The sequence below is a fragment of the Merops nubicus genome, unplaced genomic scaffold (assembly GCF_000691845.1).
Source record: "Merops nubicus isolate BGI_N331 unplaced genomic scaffold, ASM69184v1 scaffold6456, whole genome shotgun sequence".
NCBI classification, from domain to species: Eukaryota; Metazoa; Chordata; class Aves; order Coraciiformes; family Meropidae; genus Merops; species Merops nubicus.
This window is the reverse complement of record NW_008612821.1, coordinates 6449-31000: the sequence shown is the minus strand read 5'-3', so window position 1 is coordinate 31000 and position 24552 is coordinate 6449. Positions and strand designations below refer to the sequence as shown.

The 24552-nt window shown below is 41.8% G+C and overlaps 1 protein-coding gene across 1 annotated transcript in view; it reads right to left on the bottom strand.

Moving 5' to 3' along the window:
• Positions 1 to 24552, bottom strand: part of LOC103774268 (transmembrane protein 2-like) — a gene marked incomplete at its 5' end in the record, with an annotated part of 40437 nt that overhangs the window by 11680 nt on the left and 4205 nt on the right. The window contains 4 exon segments of the mRNA XM_008941659.1: positions 8721 to 8929; positions 16629 to 16844; positions 22155 to 22332; positions 24169 to 24321. Of these exon segments, the coding sequence (XP_008939907.1) occupies positions 8721 to 8929; positions 16629 to 16844; positions 22155 to 22332; positions 24169 to 24321 (756 nt within the window).

Below are 24552 nucleotides of genomic sequence, written 5' to 3'. Positions count from 1 at the left end.
CCTCTTCTTCAGGGCGGCCAATAAACTGTGCCTCCTGCGTTATTTCTCTGCTTAAACCTCCCAATTTTATCTTTTTTACCAGATGCTACTCTGGGGTGAATATTTGCAGGCAAAATAAGAGAAATTTCAACCATCTTAAGTACCTTGTAGGGCATTAAGTCCTTGTTGTGCTGCTGTCAGTACCAGCACATCAGTTGGATCTTCGTAGGTGCCCCAGAGGCTTAGGGACACACACAGCACAAGTCAGAAAACACTGAATTCATGGTAGATCCCAAATTATTACTTCAGAGTAATTTAAGACCTCTGCCTGAATGTTGTGGAAACATCTGTAGCTTTAGATGCTCTTATGCTTAATGAGCAGCACAAACAAGGGTGAAAAATAATTTAAAACACAAGGTGTAGAAGTCAGACTGTCAAAAAACAAAGTGCTGTCCAGTGTAGCCATACACAGGACTCTTATTTTTCTTTTAACTCCTGTTCTTAGGAGTTTCCTGCAAGAAAAACAAAAATAGTCTCAGAATATTTATTCTAACTTTAGATTATTTATTTCTTTATTTTTCTAACTTTAGGATATTTACTTATTCTAACTTTAGAATTAGGTATCAGTTTAAGTGAAAGTCATGTTGTCATGTGTAGAAAACTAACTTAAGCTATTTAAGATATTTTCACCCCAAACTAAGTAGCTGTGTTCACAACTTTTTCTAGCAATAAAGTTCCGTACATTTTATAAGTAAGAAACATTCTTCTTATTATTCTGGTTCTTAATCAGGCCAACATTTTCCTATGTGTTTTTACCAAAAAAAAAAAGGCATTTGAAGGAGAAAAGTCAGCACTTGGTGAGTCCTAAAAATTTCAAACACTGCTTGGAAAATTTTTGAGAGTCTGCCGACAGCAGCATGTATAAAACCTGACACTTCTGCCCCTGTCTTACTGTCATTCAGCAATCCCCACAGTGGGTTTCTCGCATTTTTATGAATGTACTTAGCCTGTTTATTTCCTTTTGAAATGGGCTGGATAAAACAAACCCAGGAAGCCTTTCTTTTTTCACCAGGATATTGGCATTTGCAGTTCTGGCTCTTTCAGGTGAAGCAAAAACATCAGACAAAGTGTTAAAAAAGTGTTCTTATGTTTTGGCAAGGAGGAGGCTTCCTGGGATAAGCAAAAGTAAAAAAGGATGAGGGAAAGGCAAAAAAAGCAAGCAAAAGGTTTCCTGTTCTTGGACATGTGGTAGATACAGATCTGCACGTAGACACATACATACCTCATTTACAACCCTCAGAACACCCCCTCAGTTCAAGCCCTAACTCCCCAAAGTGGAACCACTCAGAGAAACGTGATCAAGCAGGCAAAGGAGGGAAGACTTTTGCGAGTGGTGGGATGTAAAGTGAGTCATGTAACTTGGAGATGAGATTTGGCTGGAGTCAACACAGAAGGAGTGCATGTCTGGGACTCCCACCGCCTGGGAGAGGACAAATAACACTTGCTCAGTATTGTGAATGTGCCCATTGACTACACTGGGTGAAATATCAGTCCTGGGCAAGCGGGTACAATTTAGTGCTGGGGTTGCTGGTTACACTGGATGCCAATCCTGCTTGTAATTTAAACAAAGGGAACCTCCAAGCTGATTAATATTATTTTAGTAAAGCAGCTCCAACATGTTTATTGACGTGGTGTGTCACGTAACTGATGACCACGAAAGTGTACAGTCCAAATCCTGATCTCACCAATGACAATCTGGGGTAAGCTAAGGAGGGAATGCCATAGAGTACAACTAAAAATTACTTATTTTTTCCTTGGACTTGAATAAACATGAGACTTTCATCCAGTGAGTCAGTCTCCCCCAACTGTTATTACTCCTATTTAAAACTACCCCTCTGACATTTTGGTCAACATCTATGTGAGCTGAACTTCCAAAGGGAGTGAGACACTGGGAAGTTGAAACTTTCCTGTTCATAATACAGGAACCTAGGAGAAATCTCCACATGCTGCTTTGGTAAATTTGTCTCTTCCAGGCTGAATTTTGAACTCCAAAAGACAAACAAATGAAAGCCACTGTGCAGCCTCCAATCCATCCCAAGAGCAAATCACAGGAGGTCAATGGTCCTTGCTCTCAGTCAGGATACAGCTGGTTTTATTCTCCAAAAACATCTCCCAACCTCACAACAAGCTGCCCAGCACCAGGCTGAATCTCCTCTAGCACAAAACCTGCTTTCAGGACAAGCCACCTCCTCTCCAGTCAGCATCAGTGGTGGGGAATATGGAGCAAGAAATACCCGCGCATCTCACAAGTGCTGACACAATTGGAGCAAGGGCTGCAAGGAACCTGGCCACAGCCTTACCACTTTCTCCCAGTTCAAGTTGTTTTCCTTGAACACACATTTCCCACCACCTCTCTGCAGCTGTCCCTTGCTTCTTCTCTTTTTCTAGAGTTCTTTTTAATTTTTTGCCTTCAAGTCAAAAATAGGTGTTTGATGGAACTCGAGTCCATCAAACACATCCAAACCTCCAGTGATAAACACTGCTACTGGGTAAACATCCAGCAATTTTTTTAAGGATCTTGTAATTAAGTATAGACTCTTTTGGAAGACCATTTGCTGTGGGGATAGTAACAAGTTAGGTATGTATTTAGCTAACTAAAATTCTGTGTATTTGGATTTAAATATCTTTCCTAAAAGTTGCCATTTAGGAAAACCATTAAAAATTCAAAACCATAGGCCATCTCTTACTATAAATTAAAATTTTTGGCTTTTCCCACGTGCCTCCTTAGGCAAAAAGCATGATATTTGCTTTTGTAAGGCTCAAAAAATTAGAGAAGGGATCCTGCCCCGAGGTACACTTCTGCTGATACTCATGAAACCAGGGTCTGACTCAGCCAGCATTTGGCTCACAGACAATTGTATTCAAGCAAAAATAAGAACTTCCTGCATTTAAACACAGTACATCGTCTTATCATCTTTTTTCCCACCCTACATGCTTTCATGGAGGAGTCATGTCCCAGTTCAATTTGTATCTTTTTTAATGCATTCCCAAGTACACTGTCACTGACTACTGTGTATTTTGTATTTTCCTGCTGCTGTGCCTTGGATGCACATTGGGTCAGGAGAGGCTGCTGGCCCTGAGGAGCCCCAAGCCCTACTCTATGGGCCAGGAGAAGGGTGAAAGCAAGGAAAACCCTTCAGGTTTCAAAGTGACAAGCAGCCAGGTTTGCCATGGCCATCTGAGGACTATCTGATGCTCAGCTTGCTCTAATTCATGCTGTAAAAAGATCAGCTCTGGAAGGATGTCTCTCCTCAGAATCACCTTGTTAATCCCAGCCACTGCCACCAGGCCAGCTGGAAATGCCAGCCATGGAGGACAGAGAGCAGCCAGGGATGCAGGCAGGGTAGCAAAGATGGGGCTTAGTGTAACTTGAACATGGCAACGTCACCACCTGCTCTGGTCCAACTCTGCTAAAATGGTGCAATCTGCAACCTGGTGTTCTGGCAAATGGTTTCACTTCTTTCCAATTTAAAAAAAAATAAAAATAAATCTTGTGGCTTTTATCCATGGGTTGACCTGTGGGTAATTTAAGGGATTTAAATAGACAGAAGGGAATTCAAATATATCTGCTGACTTCTGTGTTGTGTGGATGATTAACTCTGAAATACAGATGTTATCAGGAGAGGCAGGCTTTGAAACCCAAGTAGCACTTTACTTATTATTATTGGAAATAGTGCTAGTCTTACTTGTATTACATCCAGATCTGGGGGATCAAGGTCAGAACTCATGTACATACAAGAACAAGAAAGCAATCACAGCCTTGAACCGTTAGCTCCACTTTGAAACACTAATTCTGCCTTCCTGTACATTTATCAATCTGGGAAGCAAGAGGAAAAGCTCATTTACAACTAATCTGAAAAAGAAACAATTTAGGAAATATCCATAAACTGGGCCAGTCTGCCACAAGCACATTCTAGCCTTGTCTTGTTATCTTTATTTTCCTCCAGACCTTATCACCACCAAAGAATTTAATCGTAAAAAATGACAAGTAGCTGTAAGTATGAATCAGACTGGCACTGAATAAGGAGGTGTAGGAAAAATACCTACCTACACAACCCTGGCAAATACAAATATAATGAGTCCCTCAGAGCCTCAGTGCAGACACAGGCTGCATAAGTTTGCTTCCACCAAATCTCCACCTTTGGATGGGTTGCAGGATCCCAGAGGCTTCATTTCACCCAGCGTCCAAAGGCTCCACTATTTTTATGAAGAATTTAGCCATAAGCTCATTCCAGGTTTTTGAATGTTCAGCTAATTAGGATTATTCACTGGTGAATGTGGTAACAAGCCCGAGTGCACAACTCCAGGCTAGCAAATCCAGGAGCTGAGCAGTGCACGGGTGCCTGTCCCTGCACAAACACTGCAGCAGGGGAAGGGCTGGACACCTGCCCAAGCACACACAGACATCTGCCCCTTCGCTGGCTGTTGGCAAGAAATTGGGCCCTCCTATGTCCATTTTTTTTTTAAAAGGTTCTCATCCAACTCCTACAACAAGGTACCAAAGAACATCTGCCACATCTATCAGGAGAGGTGCCGTACAAAGGAAAGACCCTGCTTGCAGGACTGTGGCAACTTACCTACAAAAAAACACCCTCTTTATGCATTAGCTGCTCACATTTCCCTGAACTCTCTGTCAAACCACAGCAGAGAGCCCTAATAAGGGAAAACTCTTCACTCTGAGCCTTAACAGACCAAGTATAAAGATATTTGCCTGTGCTCATTAAAAACAAGGAATGCTTAAACTAATTGCCACCGGTTCTCAGGCTGCTTCAACAACACAACTTATTACACTATACTTCAGATATGTGCTTTGAGGAGATTTAGTTCTTATCTTTAGATGTGTTGATAGCACAAAGAAGCCTGGCAGATTTACTGAACAGCACTGTGCCTTTGATAATAGTATTTGTCTTAGCTTCTTCTGCGATTACAAAATTTGCACAGGCACAAAGACTAGGTCATGAAATTGAAGGACTTAATTTCTAACTTTCCTTACTGTATGAAGTGCCAATCTTTGTATTGCTTTCCAGCACCTGAAAGGAGGCACTTACTTGCAACCAAATCATGTTTTCGATCCTCTCCCCCTGGCTTATCAGCCTCTCCCTGCTCTCGTAACAAGCTTGATGCTCTCTGTGGGCTTTTGTGCTTCAGGATAGTAATTTTGAGGAAAGCCCTTAACTCAGTCTTACAGATAATTCTCATATTTCTGTGAAGCAGAAAAAAATGCCAAGAAGACATACAAAACATTCTGAGGGGGCAGAAACTCCTCCAACAAAGAGATGAAGGAGTCTGAGGTCTCTGTCCAGGAACATTTTGCACACACTTTATGCCCAATGAGAGCAGTCCTCAGCAGATCAGGACTGGTTCTGGAGCACACTTCATTCCTGGTCATTAAAATTCCAGCCGGCTTTCTCCTTCTGTTCACTTGCCAAAACAGTCAGAAGTTACTTGTCCTGAGTTACCTCTTTGCAGAAGCATCAATACCCAGCTGCCTTCTCATCCTCACAGGGAAACTCCCAGCCATTAGGCAGACAACCCTATCTATAGCTCAAAAAGGCATTTCTGCTGAGGCAGCTATGTTCCCTAGCAGCCTGAAAGCACAGCCCGTGGGTCTCCACCATGGCTTTATGTTTGCCCATCAGTCAGCTAGTGACACAGCTCCCCTGACTAATGCAAACAAGTACATCTCTCATTGGAAAGGAAGGTGGCGTGGGTTAAACAGCACATCTGCACCACATGGCAGCACATGGAGGCACAGCAATTTTGTTTGGTTTAGCTACGTATTTTGATGGAAGTGAAGAATTCCTCACAGTCTGAATCTGTGTGAGGCAGACACAAGTACTGCAGCAACCCTTCAGGTGCCCACAACAGAAAGAAAAAGACCTGCTCGGTGGCTGTGCTCTAACCAGTGCCCTCCCCTGCTGAGTGAACCCAGCCGAGCAGTGCCTCTCAGCTCACTGGACAAGATCTGCAGCTCGCAGAGAGCAGTGCTGCCAATTCCAGCTGAGTCATGTGAATTCAGCCCGACCAGCTCCTGCTCACCCCAGGAATCCGGACATGCCTGTCTTTTAGTAGATGCCTGAACTGGCATGACTTCTATTAGGTCTTTCTACACTGCTTCAGGGGCAGGGAAATAGTTAATCATGCAAGCATTCAACATCAGTGCTATGCCTGACCTCTACAGAAATCCAAATCCTGGTACACATCTCCCTGTCAAATTCCTTATTTCCCCTCTGACCTTCCTTTAGCCAGCACAGAGCAATCACTCCAGAAGCATGAGGGCTGTCAAGCTGCAAAGGCAGCATCCTGGATATACCTATTCATCATTTGACAACGACAAAGACTAAAAATAGTTCATTTGTTCACTCAAGTTATGTCTGAAATTTAGAATACTGCTATTCAAATGGAGCAAACATTTTTTAGTTTGCAGCACGTATTCTGCACATGTTACTATGTTAAGAGCTCCGTTTTTTGGCAGATTATTCAATATTTTGGATTAAAAAAGAACAAACAAAATACAAAGCCACTTGAGATAGGTAAAAGTCTTCCCTGATTTTCTAACTGATCACTCTGGACTCGCCAATCTCAGATTTCTTCCGTTCCAGAAACAACTGGAATACAACGTTTAATAAAGGTCACACAGAGAACTGCTTAGGCAGGCTATTGTTTTCCTTCAAACTCTTAAATCCCCTTTTTCACCTAAATTCCTTTACCCTTCCTCAGTAATCTCATTTCACCATGTTTTTGCACACAGTCTGGACACTATTGCAATTGCATCAGCCTTAAGTCTCGCATTAGTTAGCATCCAGCATTCTTGAGGTATACACAGAGCAGCCACAGATTTCATTCCCAATTATTTCTTAGCAAGATGCTCTAAATGAAATGAAGTACAACTGTGGTTTTCCTTCGTTACACTATATTTCTTGGTTATAGTTCTCCAAAACACATACCTTGCCAACTGTTTCTGGGTCAGAAAAACCCACGAACCTTTGCCCTGTTCAAATAGCTGGTTTCACACAAGACAAAGGAACCGCAATCACATTGTGGTTTCCAATAGTAAAATGTATTTAAGTTGTTGCTTGAACAAGAGCTCAGCTTCAAGCTGAGCCTTACCAAAGACTCGCTGCTGCCTTCAAATTTGAATCTGTGCTTGAAGACTGTGTGCCAGAGCTTTGGCAAGTAGTAACTGGCACAGTGAGAGAGTAACCACCAGTTACCCACCAGAAGACTTCGCTCTGCAATTGCAAGGAAATAGCTAATCACTTTAAAACAGATAATAATTGCAAAGCTCAGCTTGCCCATGAGTGATTAAAGCTTCTTCCTCTTCCTTAAAGTGCACAAAGATATTTTAATACAGAAAACAGTGATTTAATTCTAATAATTCCTGTGTGACAGGAGAGTCCAAGCACTGATCCTCCAGTGACTTGGTCGTGGTCCTACAGCTACTACATCTTTCAATCAAGAGGACCAGGTGTATGCCACTCACTATAATGGGCATGTATAAAGAGGAAACTTTGCCCTTCTCAGCTGCATTCCCATGGGCCTTCATAATGAGAACTAAGAACAGTATTTTCCCCCAGATTTCTTCAGCTTCGAAGTTCAGGGGAAGCAAACAGAGCTCAAGCTTTTGCCATACCTATCCTAAGCTAAAACCACATCAGTGACAGTCTGCTGAAGCAGCAGCAGATGGGTGGGGCTTGGTGGATAACACTGGATGGACCTACCAGATTTACCAGCAGTATGTGTTGCTTCACATCCTCAGTGCCTCTGATTTCTTTCATGTCATCTGCCTAAAACCTGCTTTGCAAATCTGAGCCTATGTAGCTGAGTTGTGTATAACCATGGAAGAATTCATTTGCATATCTCTGTCAGGTTATTGTGTTGTATTTTTATCAATAACTGAGGAGTCACATAAACTGCAGAACCCAAAATTATGGCCAGGTTTTTTTGTGGGACTCATCTCTTGCAGCATCTCCTCCGTGCAAACCGTGGCAATGTCTGTCACTGCTAAACTGACTGGATTGCAGGACTCTCTCCTAACAATTGTACCAGTGCAAATCACAAGTAATTTCACTAAAGTAAGAACAGTAGTACTAAAATCCATAAATTAAGTTATGCAAAATGAACAAGATTGCAAGGAAAAATGTAGTTTCTAAAATGGACACACTCTGCTTTTATAGAACGCTAGAAGAAAACATTGGGGAATAAATACAACAGCCTACAATTTTGCTGGACTGAGTCTTAATGTTTGAAAAGTATGTAAAAAAGGAGCAGTGATTGGAGAGCTGTTTGGATTACTGAAGATGTAAAGCTCTGTGCACATTTTGATGTATTTCTGCACTTTATATATATGGGAGATAAATTATGTGTGCAGCAACTAGTACAAACAAATGAACAAGAGCCAGAGCTTTTCTGGAGGGATTTCAGGGACAGCAGGCCAGGACTTACTTGGACTCTGTTTCAAAACTTTCTGGAAATAGAAACATCTCTGCACATCAAAGAAGCTGCAATAAAGTGAAAGCAGAGGCATCTCTGCACCAGTAAGTGCCAGCCATTAACACCTTGCTTCCATGCTTTCAGGAATTGCGGAGACCTCCAAAAGGTCATTTGTGAATAACCTGGGAAACTGTTAAAGCTCCAGACCCTCTGAAAACAGCACAATTTCTAACAATGTAGGACAGTACCTGTTGAAGTTGATTGGGTACAGGATAATATCCTCAGGTGCTCTGCCGTGCCACTGGATGATATAATCCTGCTCGAGCGTGACGACAGGCTGGTACTGCTGGTATGGTGCTCCTCTGTTCACACCTTGCAGCCACAGGGGGTGGGAATGGTAAGCTGCTCTGGCAATGGATAAGGTCAGATTCTCAGGGTGTCTGGCTTGAATATAAAGCTGAGGGTGAAAGGAAAATGACAAACATATCCATTAAACCAGCCAGGCTCAGCAATAACATGTGCATTTGATCACCGTTGCCCGTAAGTGGTTTTCGCCAATGAAGAGCTCAGAACATTTGGAAAGTCACTGAAACATTTCCAGTTCGAATGAAAAGGTGAAACAGAAACAGCATCTGCAGCCATTCGTGTAGACACCATGAAGTGAGATATGAATTGTACAGCACCACAAAGGCATTCAGAATTTTAGAAGAGGATGGTAATCAAGAAAATATTGCAAAGTAATTATTTTTTATGAGTTCAAATAACTGCACTTTAAGAATAGGCTTATTCCATTGAAACTACAGAAAACTCTTAAGTTATTTCAATGGGCTTTGGAATAGGTCCTTTTATCTAATGGAATCCACATCTTTTCTCCCAAGTAGTAGATTAGACTGAAATTTTTGACACTGAAACTTGATGGCTAGTCTATATGACCTTATAGACTAAATACCATGTTCCACAAGCTTCAACAGAGACCTCTTCTTTGCAGTGACCAACAGATGCCCTTGATCTGTAGTTCAAATCCCCAGACCAATTACAAAACTACACTCCTTTTGTATGCTTTTTCTGTCCTGCCCTCACTCACATGAAGGGCAATTCATGTGGTAAACAGTTTTAAGGTTGAACGTATGATGTTCACCTGTTTCCTCCCTTATGAAATTCCAGTGCAAAAGAAGGCTGCAGAGCTAGTAACGCAAATCTGTCTTCGCAGGGAGGGTTGTAGCAGACAGCTTGTCACATCCCTTGAAGGGTTTCAGATACAGTGAGGACAGGTGAGACACCTACAATCCTGCTTCAGTGTAGAACAGCACTCTTTGCATCAAGAACTTAAAACATCCAACACAGAAATCCCTGTTCGCTCAGGAATGTCTAAGCTTCCACACGAGCATCCATCCAGCAACATTATTTTCAAACTCAATTTCTGTCTTTGAGGTAAGTTAAAATGGATTCAGTAATAACTTAACAGATTTTAATACCATAGGCAAGGATACAAGCACAGCCAAGAAGAGAGTGAGAGTCCACCTATCAGGATATCCACCTTCTAACACAGGGCTATGAGACCTTGGCCCTCATATCTCCTCTGTTTCTCTGCCTCTTGTCTATGCAGATTGAAAGCTCTGCAAAAACAGACTACCTCCTCTCACTGGTTTACATATCTGGAATTATTTTAGTTGGGGTTTCTAGCTAGTTCAGCTCTCAGATCCAGTTTCTTGCCCAGAAGGACTCTATGCTTGCCCCTGTTCCTGGTGTTGAGTTTGAACTCCTCAGGGCCTCCAAGACAAGCCATCTCTGCCTACCACCATCTCACCCCTGAACTCAGCATGCTGAGTGCTCAAGTTAAACATTTAGGTATCATGTTAAAAAAAAAAAATTAATCCAAAAGTGGTTGTACATGTTAATATTAAAATTATATATTCAGATCATTCTTTCACACCATTGCACCTTAATGATGCAAGCCCATCCTGAGTAGTATATGCAGACACTTGGAGATTAAAGTGGATCCCAGGACTGCATTAAAGACAAGCTTTTCTTGCTGACTGGAACTATTGATCAGGTAATTCACCCCAAACAATCTCTGAGTAATGGCCCATTTGCTCATTCTTGATGGATCAAGGAAGAATAAATTATTTTTACAGTCTGATAAAAGGCCTTTATTATCTATGAAACCGAGGAGGAAAACCTATTTTTCCTTCACATTCAGACCTTGATTGGAAAGTCACTAATGTGCAACGGAATAAACCACATTCCAGTTTCATTTGTCCCACCCGGATGGAGAATTTCTGAGGTCAGAGCAAGTGATCAGTAAGGTCCCTCTGGACCTGAAATCTCATCAATGTATTAATTCTTCTCAACCAAAGCAGCATTTGCTGACAAAGAATGGTTGGAATGAACTCTACATACTGCAAAATAATAGCTCACTGGCATCTTTCTAGATAAAAGGCAAGATTTTTTGTCCTATCACTGCAAACTTCAACACTATTTCCTTCAAATATGGAACTCCAGCAAGCACAGAATATTAAGTTGGTAGCTGCTGGGCACTTAGTACAAAACTAAATGCACTGACAATAGAATAAGCCAAGAAAGGAAGGAAATGCATTCAATAAGCCCCAAAAGTTCCTAAATTACAGACTACCAAGAACCTACATATTTTAAGGTATTTGTATAAAAAGAAAAAAAGAGTGCTATACATGGCCTAAGCTGCTCACTACAACAACTGTTAATGAGTGCATGAAAGTGCTGGAAGAGTTTGCAGTATGCTTCAGTAAGGTGATGAGGAAAGCATGTCAGAGCTTTAGTGGTAACATTTTCCTCCACGTGCCTTAGGACCAAGTCACAGGGCTGACATTAAGGATAATGGTGACAGACACTTTGAGAATTAAACAGCAATTACTAGAACAAGGGTAAATGCCAATTCTGTGTTGGTAGGAATATTTGTAAACTGACTTTGTCTCCTGCAATGACCAACAGTGGCCACTGAGTGAATGTCTTCCAGAACCGCAAGCCACAAAGGATGTGATTTTCAGTCCCACAGAAATACAGTATCTGGTGGATCTTACAAAATGTTTATCACTATAGGAGGTCACAGTAGGTAAATGCCTTGATCAGGCAATATAGATCCTACATGAAGTGACCCTTTTGCCCAGGTGGAGCATCACTAAGTCAACAGAAGTCTTATCAGGAGCAGGGACTAGTTGAGATGTTTTCTGCAGCAGCTGAGCTCTGTTCTGGAACAACAGTCTTTCTTGAACACACCAAGCTGCACAGAAAGCATCACCCCACATTTTCTCATTCATCCCTTTCTCTGGGCGTCCCCCTCATTTGAGGGAAGAAGGGACAAGAGGGGAATCCAATCCCTGTCCATGAAATTCCTGACCTGTCTTCTGCAGTGCTGTCTTGAATCAGTCCTAGTACTTGTTTCTTGTTACACCTTTAAGACTGCAATCAAGGTCAACTTTAGAAAAATCCCAGAAGAGTCATCCATCAAAAGGCTGCTTTTGATTCCCAATTAGATGAATGAAGCAAAAAGAACCCTTTGAACTCCATCAGCCCCAGGTAGGTGGAACACCAGGCACTGTCCCAGCATAGTGCTCTCAGAATGTCACAACATGGCCTCTTTCTTCCTCAGCCTTTACTCTGTGACACCTTTACTCACTTGAACTGAGCTTGGAAAACTTCATCACTTTCCTTCCTTGTATGTACCTTTGTGGGGGCAAAAAGCTTGTGAATAGCAGCAAAAAAAAAGAGTAACAAGATAATTTTATTCTAGAATGAAAAATCCATCTTCCTTAGCAACACCTCCATAATTGTTTTGGTTAGCTCTATCAAAATGTTTAAGAGAAGAAAGTGGGTCATAAAGATACTTTAAAATATGAGAGTGGTGACAGCTTAATGTTGTAGGAGAAGAAGAGCTAGTTAAAACATTATAAAATGTGATCCTTCTACTAGCCTGCATGGTTTAATGGACATAGTTGTCATTTTAGCTGCTTAACGCTTCATGCTAAAAAGATGTGTCAGGTTTCTCTGTGCTTACATGGCAATTTTCCCAAGTAGACTGTGAAACTGAGAAGATAAGTTCTTTTACAATTCATGAGGGATCTGCTACCCAACTGGAGAGCGAATATGAAGATAAGCAACATGCAAAGTATTGGAACAGAAAATCTTGGTTCCTGAGAAAAGGTTTGCTTTCTAGTTTCTTTAACATTGATTTTGTCCTGCTGTGCTGTCAGCTGTCAAGCCTGGGCAAAATGTCTTAAAATGTGAGGCTCAAAACATACTTTCTACCCTTCTAGTTGTCTGACTGTTCAAAAAAGTTTAATTTCCCAGGGTAAACCATTTTCGCTATGAAATTTCCAAGTGTAAACTTTAAAATTCTTTTGGAAAGAAAAAAAATGTATCTTTCTTTTTTTAAGACATGCTAGGTTGTCACTGACAGAAGCAAAACTACTTTGATTTTCCATTGGTGTATATCAGAGACAAAAATTTGACCTCTTTTCCCAAATACAGACACTGTCAGCTGAAAAATATCTTACAGGCTTTTCCTTCTTCCCAATCTGTGAGCTGGTGACAATCACCAAGCATCACGGATACCCTGGGATTGTGTGGATTAAAAGCACCATTCCCTAATTCCTGAGTCTCTTGCTCACTCTGCATTTAGAAGCATCCATACCAAAACCAGCTACACAGGTATGAGTATCCAATTCTTGCAGCCCAGAAAGCAAACCAGATCCTGGGCTGCCTCCAGAGAAGTGTGGCCAGCAGGTCGAGGGAGGTGATTCTCCCCCTCTACTCTGCTCTGGTGAGACCCCACCTGGAGCACTGCATCCAGTTCTGGAGCCCCCAGGACAAGAGGGACGTGGAGCTGCTGGAGCGTGTCCAGAGAAGGGCCACGAGAATGATCCGAGGGCTGGAGCAGCTCTGCTGTGAGGACAGCCTGAGAGAGTTGGGGCTGTTCAGTCTGGAGAGGAGAAGGCTCCGAGGGGACCTTATTGTGGCCTTCCAGTATCTTAGGGGGGCCTACAAGAAAGCTGGGGAGGGACTTTTTAGGATATCGAGTAACAACAGAACTAGGGGGAATGGGGCAGAGCTGGAAGTGGGCAGATTCAGGCTGGATGTGAGGAAGAAGTTCTTCACCATGAGAGTGGTGAGACCCTGGAATGGGTTGCCCAGGGAGGTGGTTGAGGTCCCATCCCTGGGGGTCTTTAAGGCCAGGCTGGAGGAGGCTCTGGGCAGCCTGATCTAGTGGGAGGTGTCCCTGCTCATGGCAGAGGGGGTGGAACTGGGGGATCCTTGTGGTCCCTTCCAACCCTGACAGATTCTGATCTGTTTTAGCAGAGGACTTTAGAGCCCTAATGGCTCAATGGTTGGACTTGATGATCTTAAAGGTCCCTTCTAACCTAAAGGATTCTATGATTCTATGAATTCCAGCTCAAGGGATGTAACCTGGAGATGCAGTGTCAGTGCAATTGCAAACATTTACTGCAAGATCACAGTTAACAGAAGTGGAATAATTTCTGTCACCTGCAGTAAGATAGTGACTAAATAAACTGGTGAAAAAACAGCATTTCATGAAGTATTTTATAATAGCAAGACAACATTTTTTTTGTTAATTCACAATTGACACTAATTTAGCTATGTGGCAGTCTCTTATGACTAACAGCTTTCAAGCTTATATAAGAAAATAGCACATACTGCCAAAAAATCTGCTTATTTTAATAAAGGCTAATACCAAAAAAAGACAAGCTTCACAGCCTCTCCTGGTGAGTTGCTGTGAAGTCTGCAAGGAAGCAGTAAGTGCACAGCTTCAAGTGCCCAGTGGGAGCCAAGGCATTTGTCTTACAATTTATATAAGAATCAGAAATGGTTTAGGAATCTCGTTTGCATTTTATCAAGTCCTGCAGGTGTTGAGGAGTCTGCAGTTCAGTGCCATTGGAAATCCCACCCATCAGCATGGAGAGCTTGATGGGACAAGCCTCTCCCTACATTTTTCTTTCATTAGTGGCCTTTGCAACTGCTGAAAGTCAGCTCAGCAGGACCTCAAGGACCTGCTGATGGTCTGAGTGATTCACAGAGATTGCCAGAAGATGTGGTGCTGCCAGCTCTTGTGATTTCCCTGTGAATCTCCATCTATCTCGTGTTCTTCCTCAGAGCCTCACTTTATTTACATTACAACATAAGAGTTTCAGCTGCCATTAAAAAACAAAGGGGTTGGTCTTGTTCAGACAACACCAACCCTACCGACTCCAGAATCAAAAAAGGACAACAAACCTGATAGTTGCTTGTGTAAATTTTCTTATTTTAAGCTGGTCCCAGGACCCTTCCTTCGTAGCTAAGAGCAACATTGGAGCCAAAGCACAAGACATTTCATAGTGCTCGCTGATGAAGGAAGGTCACATGGGGAAGATGGCATGACACTTCTTGGAGATGGTGAGGAAGAGGGGGATGTCAAACTGAGCTGCCAGATTAAAACACTTTCAGAAAAGTCTGTCCCCAGGACTTTGTGGAGGTACAAAACACTGCCAGAGGAATTGGTTTCCCCCAGGCATTTCCTTTCCTGGGCAATTTACATCCAGGAGAAGAAGACCGTGAAAAGTGAATGAAACAAACCAAGCAGAAAGGAATTAACTGAATCTAGGCAATTTGCTCAGAAAGGATTTGCCTGTAGTGTTAGCTGAAGGACTTGGATCTTACTTTTCCACACCAAGTAGCCCATCCCTGGACTGACTATCTTGGGCTCAGTTCAGCAGTGAGGAAGAAGTCACTGTTTCCTTCAACTGAAAGGACATTTTCACCTGCTTGCGCTAGGGAAGAATGAAAGTTCTTGTCTACCAGAGCTACATGAAAGAGGAAAGAAAAACAGATTTTGTAATAAAGTTTCTAAGATCAAAGCAAACCATCTTTTTCCATAATCAGATTCACTCTTTTAGGTTTTTGATCTGAAGTATGACACTCCGAATTTAGCACACAAACAAGTCATCAGCGAGTGAAGGTGATGAGAATCAGGATTAAGGTGAAATATTCCAACAACTATGCCCTCCAAATCAAATCAAACCCTGCTGCACGGGACCAGTTTCTTCTACCTTGCACATAAATATGTTTCTCAACCCAAAACTCATAAAGTGAAGCATTTAATATGAAATTTACTCATCCTGTTGGAAGCTGATTAGTTGAAAAATGCTGGTAAGTAATGGATCCCGGAGAAGCAAATGTTTATGCTTGCCTAAACCTAGCCAAGGAAATTTTCTATGGTGGAAAAACTGCCTCACCATGTAGAGTGCCATAACCAGGAGGGTATTAATAGAAATAAAAATATAAATGCCTACTTGTTTACAATTCTGAACTTAACTGTTAGGTTGCCAGAGCAGAAAGGATCATTTCTCTAGGGGCATAGTGCCAAGGACAAAATTTTCTTTCAGTGGGAGTGTTTCACAGGAGCCTGATCCTGTTTCTGCCGAGCAAACCAGGGGCTGTAAGTCCAGTGTCTAGACACTGAAATAGGAACTCCTGCTCTCTGCTGTGCTATTAAAGTAAATGCATATACATTTTTTTAGCCTAAGGAGACACGCATAATCTGGATTTGACTGTACATATATTATGCATTGGGGTCCCAATGATAATTGCATTCCCAGAAGTTTCACGCAGAAAGCTCACTGGAGAAGGGGGGCAGAATGCTCTGTCTGACAACCCTAAGTGCAAGCCCACACATTAACCCACATCAGAGAAGTCAGAGAGAAAGCAGCTTCAGAAATCTCCTGATGTGGAAAATAGATGAGTCTAGGTTTGAAACCCATTCTGAGGTGCAACTGTAGGAAATCAGGCTCTTCCAATCCCCACATTCACAAAACCACAGGTTAAAAAGGGAAACCTGAGAGCTTGCTCCTCTCGAGGCAAATTAAACACTGCCTGGTCTGCAGTGACTTCAGGTAGAGTGTTACCCTGTGCTGCACCTGCTGGGGTCCAGGCAATGTCTGCTGACTCCCAGTGAGAAAAGAGTTTGCAGCATGCTCCCAAGCACACCAAGAGAAGTAAAATGATACTCAATTTATTATTCACCTCTTATGGAGTGCTGAATAGGCTTCACCCCATCACCCCTCAGCAGGGTGTCTGGGGACACCCACCCAACACTCCCAGCAACGTTGCCTGGGGAGACCCACCGTTACCTGTGCGAATTTCCCAGTGCACATCACCCCCTTCCAGCGTGGGACAGGGAGACACCCGGGATGGTGCAGCAAGCAGTTGTCTGCTCTGCCTATGAAAGTGTCTGGATACCCTGTCACTGAGCCATCCAGGTCAAGGAAGATCGACATTTTGTCACCATCATTATCATTGTTTCCAAACCACTGGCCCGGTCTGCCAAAAAATACTTTCAGTCCAACCTAGCAGGAGAAAATAAGGAGGAAAAATTACTTGTTAGCTGTAAGTAAGGACTTGGATTTACAGTGTTCTAACAGCTATAGCAGTGATACTGCTAGAACTAGAAAGTTTTATTGCCTGAGTAAAGAGTTTTGGCTTGGCTTGTCTGTTTAGAAAGATTACCAGCTATATTGGTTTTCCCTCTCATTTCTTAATCCCAGAAGATATTGTAACAAAAATTAAACTTCTGGTTCTTTGAAATGCATCCACACAACCATGTATTCCTTGAAATCACACAGCACTAAACTGCAGTTGCCAAAGTAAGAGGATGACTCAAAGGGTAGGGAAGCACTGGAAGATTATGAAATTTACTGAGGGATATCACAGCTGCAATCAAAGAAACAAAAATTACTAGATATTTGGTGAATTTTCTCATATATTTTCAATGGCTATTCTATATGGCTCTGCAAGTGCCATTTTTTCCTAATTGTTCCTCCTAAAACCTTATAGAACTCATAAAAATAACAGTAATCTTCAGAACTGGCTTTTATGAACATTCCAATATGTACCCTGAATAATTTTTTTTGAGGTGGAAGAGAAATAACAGGAGGCAGCATTACCCTCATTATGGATAGCTCTGCTTTCAAGATTTTTCAGTTGCAAAGTAAAGGAATCTGTCCTGATATGAAAATCAAGCAAAACAAGGAAACTGCAGATGTCCTGTAAAAAAGCATGAAATATTTTCATGTCTGCAGAGAAAATTATTACAGTGTGTGATTAAGACCTGCAGTAATCAAGAAAATGATTACTCCAGGTCAAGCATCCTGAATGAATCCTGCAGCAACATGTATAAAAGCAGACGGCATAAATAGCGACTGGATCACACTGACCTAAAGAACTGTAATTTATTCCATTTAGCCCAACTCATTTTAATTGGACTGTACACGAGTAAGAATTAGGGTCAGTAGGATTAGGCTGCAAAGTTACTAAGGGCTTTAAAGGCTTTCTTTTCACAATAATAAAGAGAACAGCTCAGGGGAATAGGAGTGTCATTGTGATTCCCAGTTATATGGGAAGTCCCATTGGCTTAACAAGAATGACCACTACAGCAGGAACTACTTGCAAAGTTTATTTTTTTTCCTTTAAAAAGAAATTAGAGCTTAGAACCATTTTTTCTGACACCTTAATGTGCAAGTATGAGTCTCATAAACAAACAGTTGAAGCAGTCTCATTTAAAGGAGGCTCAAGCACATGGAGATTTAATGTGTACTTGTGACTGTTTTAAAACCTTTCCTTTCTGCATTGCAGGAAGTGTTTGCCCCAAGGGCTGCTTGGCAGAGTAGAAGGATCCCAAAAGTTGTTGTTTTTTTTTTTTCTTTCATTTTAATTTATAAAAGAGGAGATATTAAAAAAAAGTAAACACTGTGCTGCAGCTCAGAACTCCATTATAAATACTTTGTGACAACACACTTCTGGAGTTGGAGATGAAAACAGGCACTTCACTGAGGAGGAGAACAAAGTCAGCTGTACTTCAAAACAAACTAAGGCACAGCCGGTACAGCTTACATTTGATTAACACTCTCAGTGTTTTCAGGTCTGCTGCTAACACTAATCTGATCTCTAACATTCTCCTCTGAAAAGTCTGAAAGTCAGAAACAAAATGGAAATGTTAATGAGCTGTGTCACTTCTTTTATAAGTCTCAAGGTTACCTTACTTCTCTACACTGTGGGATAGGGGTGCATGGAGTTTGCAATTACAGCTATGGAAACGTTTTTTTTTTCTAAGTGAACCACATGAACAAAGACTCAACTCATCAGGTATGTCCATGTGGAGCTAGGAATGAGTTAGAAGAGGGTGCAGAGACAGGTCATGTCTAGCTACCACACTACTATTCAGACACCTGATTTTCATGAGGTGTGGACTACCTGGGAGTGATATAGCATAAAGGTTACTGGAATTGCCTGTCTGAAGCCTGACAGGGAGACCTGACAGATGATGTGTATGTGAGTACATAACCTCTTAGGAACATGCTAACTCTACCTGTCCAAAGGCAGCACACCCAACACACCTGCAGAGAAGTCCCAAAGACTGCAGTGGAAAACAACTGATATTAAAAATTAATCATTACTGGAAAACATTGCAACAACTTGCAGCTTTTTCTAAAATACAAGTGTTGGCACAAGCTGCCAACAAAATCCATACCACTGTGACACTGATATCATTTTAAGTAAGCCACTTTCAACCAGTCTGAGTTTACCTGTTATCATCCAGAAACCCTGCCCTCATTAGCATGGCTTTTACTCTGCTGGAGTAATGCAAGCCCTCACCCTGCAAGTTCTCTTTCATTCAGGAGCCTCTTTTGGGTTGGGCTTGCTTCATTTTCTGCCCTTTATTTCAGGAGATAACAGACTGGCACTTTAACTTAGTGTCTGCTTTTCTTTTTACTGTCATGAACTGCTTTCAAACTTCTGCTTTCATGCAGAAACCCAGCACTAAAACAAAACAAGCTAAACATAGTAAAGGCAGCATTAGGAAGCATCCGTCTCTTAGCTAGGCAAAACTGCAATCCCATGGGAGTTGCTAGACCCCACCAGGAGCCAGTGCTGGTGCATCTGAGCTCTTCTAGAGACCACAGATTCACCCAGCACAGACCACTGGGACTTTTTTGGCACAAGTCATTTCAGAGATGCTGTAGTGTTGGCACTATTAGGTGCAGAGTAGGCTTGAATCCACCCTAAGCTCCTGGCTTCAGGGAAAAAATACCCAGATGGACCATTAGTAATGGATGTGAATTGGGACAGTTTGTGAGTCTTCTGCACCTGCTGGAGGTGGCCTTGTTCATGGGAGCCCAAAAGGTCACGTACAACCTCTTGTTCCTCACCTCATTCTACAGAAGCTGCGCAGCAAAAGGACAGAGGGATAAACAGGTTGATAATTTATGACTAAAAAGAAATATGTCAGGTCTTCTTGGAGTTAACTGCAGGAAATGATGCACAAGTGTCCTGTTTGGGCATGGCTCTGTTCTGGGCTGAGACTTTCTCCTCTGAGCTCTCCAAGTCCTACTGACTAACACTAACCAGATCTACATGAGACCACAACCATCAGTCAAGCAATCAGCTGGGTTAAAACCAGCTGCTGCTTTGAAATAACTTTTAAAGCCCATCCTTTTTAAAACAAACAAACAACCCTAGCTGTAATATTGCTATTGATAAATGCACAGATGTCTTAATATGTGAGATTTAGGTTTAGCAATGGAAAGGCAACTAGAATACTTTTTGTGTAGCATAATGTTTAAGCCTTCTGTTCTACTTGACTGTTGTTTTTATTCTGGAGTTAAACAAGACCTGACTGGCTTTATTATTTTGCTGTCTAACCGATCTGTTGATTAGTCTGATTAATTATACACCTATTCCTTCAGCATGACTAATGGTTTTGTCATCACTATACATCTTGCAGTAATGTTTAATTTCTTCTTAAAAAACAACTGTAAAATGATTGTCCTTTAGGGAATTATTACGTAGCTACCCTTTAAAAAGTAATAAAAATGAAGCCTGGAGATGGGAAATTAATTAAAACAGTTTACAGGCTCTATCTTAACTCAAAGACATATTGTCCCATATAGCAATTAGCAACAAAACAATAAACTAACCATGGTCCTTCAAGTCTGAAATCAGATTTAGAACAACTGGGTTCAATCCAGATAAAAGAGAATTAAAGTGAAAAGCATTTACAAACATAAATGGGTTTTAAGTTGGCAAAATACCAACTTCAGAAGTTGACTTTTCTGGGAAATATACATACAGTAAATAATTATTTAGATAATGTAATTAGTTTTTTGTATAATAAGCTGACACTATACTCTTTTAGTTTGCCTTGAAGAAGTATTTAGCAAGTCTTCTGACCATTTTTACCTTGAAGACCTCAGATCTTAAAAGTGTTGTAGTACTAAACTGCCCCTCAGATGAAAAATGCTGGGATATTTAACAGGCTCATTGGCCCCTAACAATGCAACTGTATTAAAGAGATGTTTTTTCAGCCATTCAAGATGTGATCATCCCCTTTGCTAATTTGTACAGATATCATCTGTCTGAAACTATTTTGTTGGACAGTGTCCTACAGCCATTACTGGAGGAAAATCTTTGCTCTCTTCTACTCCTACAATTGATCTTTTTCATCATACATTTTTCTCTAAGCTCCCCTCCCTGGTTCCAGGTTGATTTTCTCATGCATGTTCCCCACAACCACCTTATAATCATTTCCCCAAGGGGAGACATAAGGAACATATGGCAAATTAGCCCTTATTCTTGCTCCACAGTTCCCTAAAGCATCTAAGGTAACTAAGATCTCTTTACTGAAATGCCCAGGAACTGTGTTTTCTTTAGAGCAAGAGTCAAGTGAGTGTAATCAACATCATCCTTTCATGAAATGCCCTCCTGTTGTTGGTCTAAAGTGTACCAGAGAGGGGACAGACAAACTAACTGCTTGCCAGAAGGAATGACATTGGTCAATTCCAGAGCAATGGAAATTTTCCCCAAGATAAAGCCAAACCTCAAGCCAAAGTTACTTCAGTTCATGGACCTCCTAACAAGCATGGACCTTGTTTGAAAAAAGCTGAGGAGAGGTTATGACCCCTGGGAGCGAGCCAGGTGGAATCTTTCATTTCCTAAGCCAAGTGTGCAGGGCCACGATCCCTGCAGGGATCCAGGACAAGGACTGGAATTGCTCAGCATTCTATGGCTCCTGCCAAGGCAGAGATACAGAGCCCCATTCTGCTGCTCAAGGGAAGTCCCTGTTGTGCTCAACAGGAATTTCACTGCTGACCCCAGAAACTGGGTCATGGCTTCACTTCTAAGTGCATTTGCTATTTTTGTATAAGAATTATATTGCAGCTTTCCATCCCCTGACATCTCATTGTGTCCCTCTCATCATCTGAGGCCAGGTTCTCACTAGGTCCTCATCATATATAATCTGGTAATGCTGCACCAGCTATGAGTGGTGGTCTGGCTCTCCTGGTGACAAGTGAAATTTCTCTCTGATGCAGATTATTTTATGTATGTCTGTCCAGGTGTAAGATACCATCACATTTTACTACCTTATAAATAACCTTTACTTAAAAACAAACAAACAAACAAAACAAACAAACAAAAAAAACCACAACAACATATCAACAAAATAAAATACCCAAAGCATTGCAAAATCAATGGATGGTATGCACCAATGTAACATGCACCACTGCTTAGGAATTCCTGCTCTAGGACAGATCTCTCACCACTTCCAAATACTTAAGAAACTTGCCCAGCTAACAGCACACGTTTCTGCTTTTCTTACTTACACTTTTCTCCATCAGGATCTGCGACACGTTATTCTGGGGGCTTATCTGCCAGGAGTTTTTCAGGAAGAACCCGATGGCACTTGAGTATCTGTCAACAGTTGGGGTGAACTTCTTGAAAGTGCATTTTGCCATCCAGACAGGCCCATCATAAATCTGGAATCCACGAATAGGAAACGTCCTGGGAGATTTAAAAACATGCACAATCCTGTGTTAAAAGCTTGGTCAAACTATGAGTCTTCTCCTGAAGGCACAGAAATTAACAAGTAGCTAAACTACCTTCTCTTTCCCAGAACTGGGATCTGGACAGTCATCACACAGTTAATGAAAGATGAAATTCTGTTGAACTTCCTCTACAAGGATAAAGCTCAAGAGCCAAAACAAGACAGGTAAGCTTGCCTAAGGCTTGTAAGCTGGGTTAAAGCAGTTCAAACCCATGTCCCCTGCCACCCAGGAGTTCAGCACCACGAGGAAGACCCAAAGGGCTATCTGTCAGTGTTGCCATCAGGTTCCTTGTTCCAGGGCAGACAGATTTCTCAGGAAAACATAAGCATGAAGAAATTGCATCAGACAAACTCCCTGGAGGCAAGTGTCTCCTTGGAAGTAAGTAGCAGGTTTCTCTTCTCCCTGCAAATCATTTCACATGAGATCCCTAGGAGGATTAGTCCACAGCATTTCATATAGAGAAGCTATTTCTGCAGTATTGGTCCACTGACATGTTGTCAAGACATCAGCGTTGAAGGAGACACCACTAGAACTACAGGTAAGGACCTGCCCCTTCCATGGTTTGTTTTGCTTGGTCCCAGCCATGTTTGATTAAAGGGTGGCCTGCATCAGCTTCACAGACAGTAATTAAGCTGGCTAGCAGTGGCATGGAAGGGTTGGTCAAAGTCTAGTGAGTCCAGAAAGAGTTAGACATGAAAGCCACAATGCAGACAGCATCTCCCAATGCACAAGCTCCCTCCAGCCTGGGGATCACTGAGGCCCAGATTCAGTCCCCCAGCCCTGATGTTTTTTCCTACTGGTTGACTCCAGAGATCCCAAAACCCTTTGCCAATTGGAAGCACCAGGCACAAACCGTGTTTCTTGATCACATAACTCTCCTTCAGTTTCCAGAGCTGTTATCCAAGTAGTTGGATCTGGTACAACCCCTACATCCCATTTTGCACTATGGCGTAATGCAAGGATGGATATCAGATGTTTTGGCATATTCCTTTCCAAGAATATATTGCCTAATGAGATCACAGATGATTAGAGTTTGCTTGAACTGCAAAGGAGCTTTTTTGCAATTGCAATTAAAATAGCAACACTGATGATAACTGAGGATAGCTCTGATTATTCTTGCTGTCCTACACAGAACCCATTCACGTGTCACTTAAGGCTGAAACATGTATAGTTAGGGCTGTGTGCACAGCATATGTGCTGAGCAGTGCTTATTATTTAAGTTTATATCCTCATAGAGGGCTTAATAATTGGTGAGCATCCCCAAAAACCATACATTAGGGAAGAATTTATGCTTGCCACGGGGAAGTGGGTAGGCACCGTCGTTGTTAGACAGAAGGCTGTGCTGCCTATATTCAGAATAGAATATAACATGCAGCTATTGAAAGAGAAATAAGATGCAATAATGAAAAATAGCTTCTCCTTTGTCAAACTGGCAACGTTTGCCCAGCTACACCAGCAGGAGGGATGGTGGCACACTGTATGGGAGCTGAGCCATCAGCTCGATGCTGTGCTACTGAAGCATTACACAAAAGCCATTTGGTATTTTCAGATTCTCTAATCCATTCTCCAGTGACTAATAAATTAAGCAGAAAATTAAATCAAACACATTCAGTCAAGAATGCTCTCAAGCTGTTGGCCTGAGCAGTGAGTTTATTTGGATGCTTGTTATTTCTGGCCTGTACAATAATTTAAACACCCAGTATAAAGTACTCGTTGGTAGTCATGTTAATTCCTGAGGCTTTTCTTCTAGCTTATGCTAACGCCAAGAAGGAATGGTAGAAGAATAACTCACTTGTTTCTGGGCAGAGTTCTGTATTCTCCATTTGCCCCTTTTCCCCAGTAGCTGTTTTGGCCTCCCTGGGAGCCAACGTTGCTGCTTTCTCCAACAAAAATGGAGCGTGTAACCTCCAGGCTAGAGCCTTCATCTGTTGGGAAAGTCCCATCACTACAAACAAAGAAACACCAGCTAACTATGTAGCACAGCACAACCAATTAATTAACACTTTTAATTACACCACAGACACAGTAGAATTTCTTTCTTAATTTGGATAAAAAGCATATGCAATGGTATAACAGCCTGCTTCAAAATCTCCTCAGAAACCAGCAAGTTAGTGCTGAGGTAGCTTAGTGCTTGGGGGTCAGTAATATAGGCAATTTAGCCTGGGTAAAACCAGCC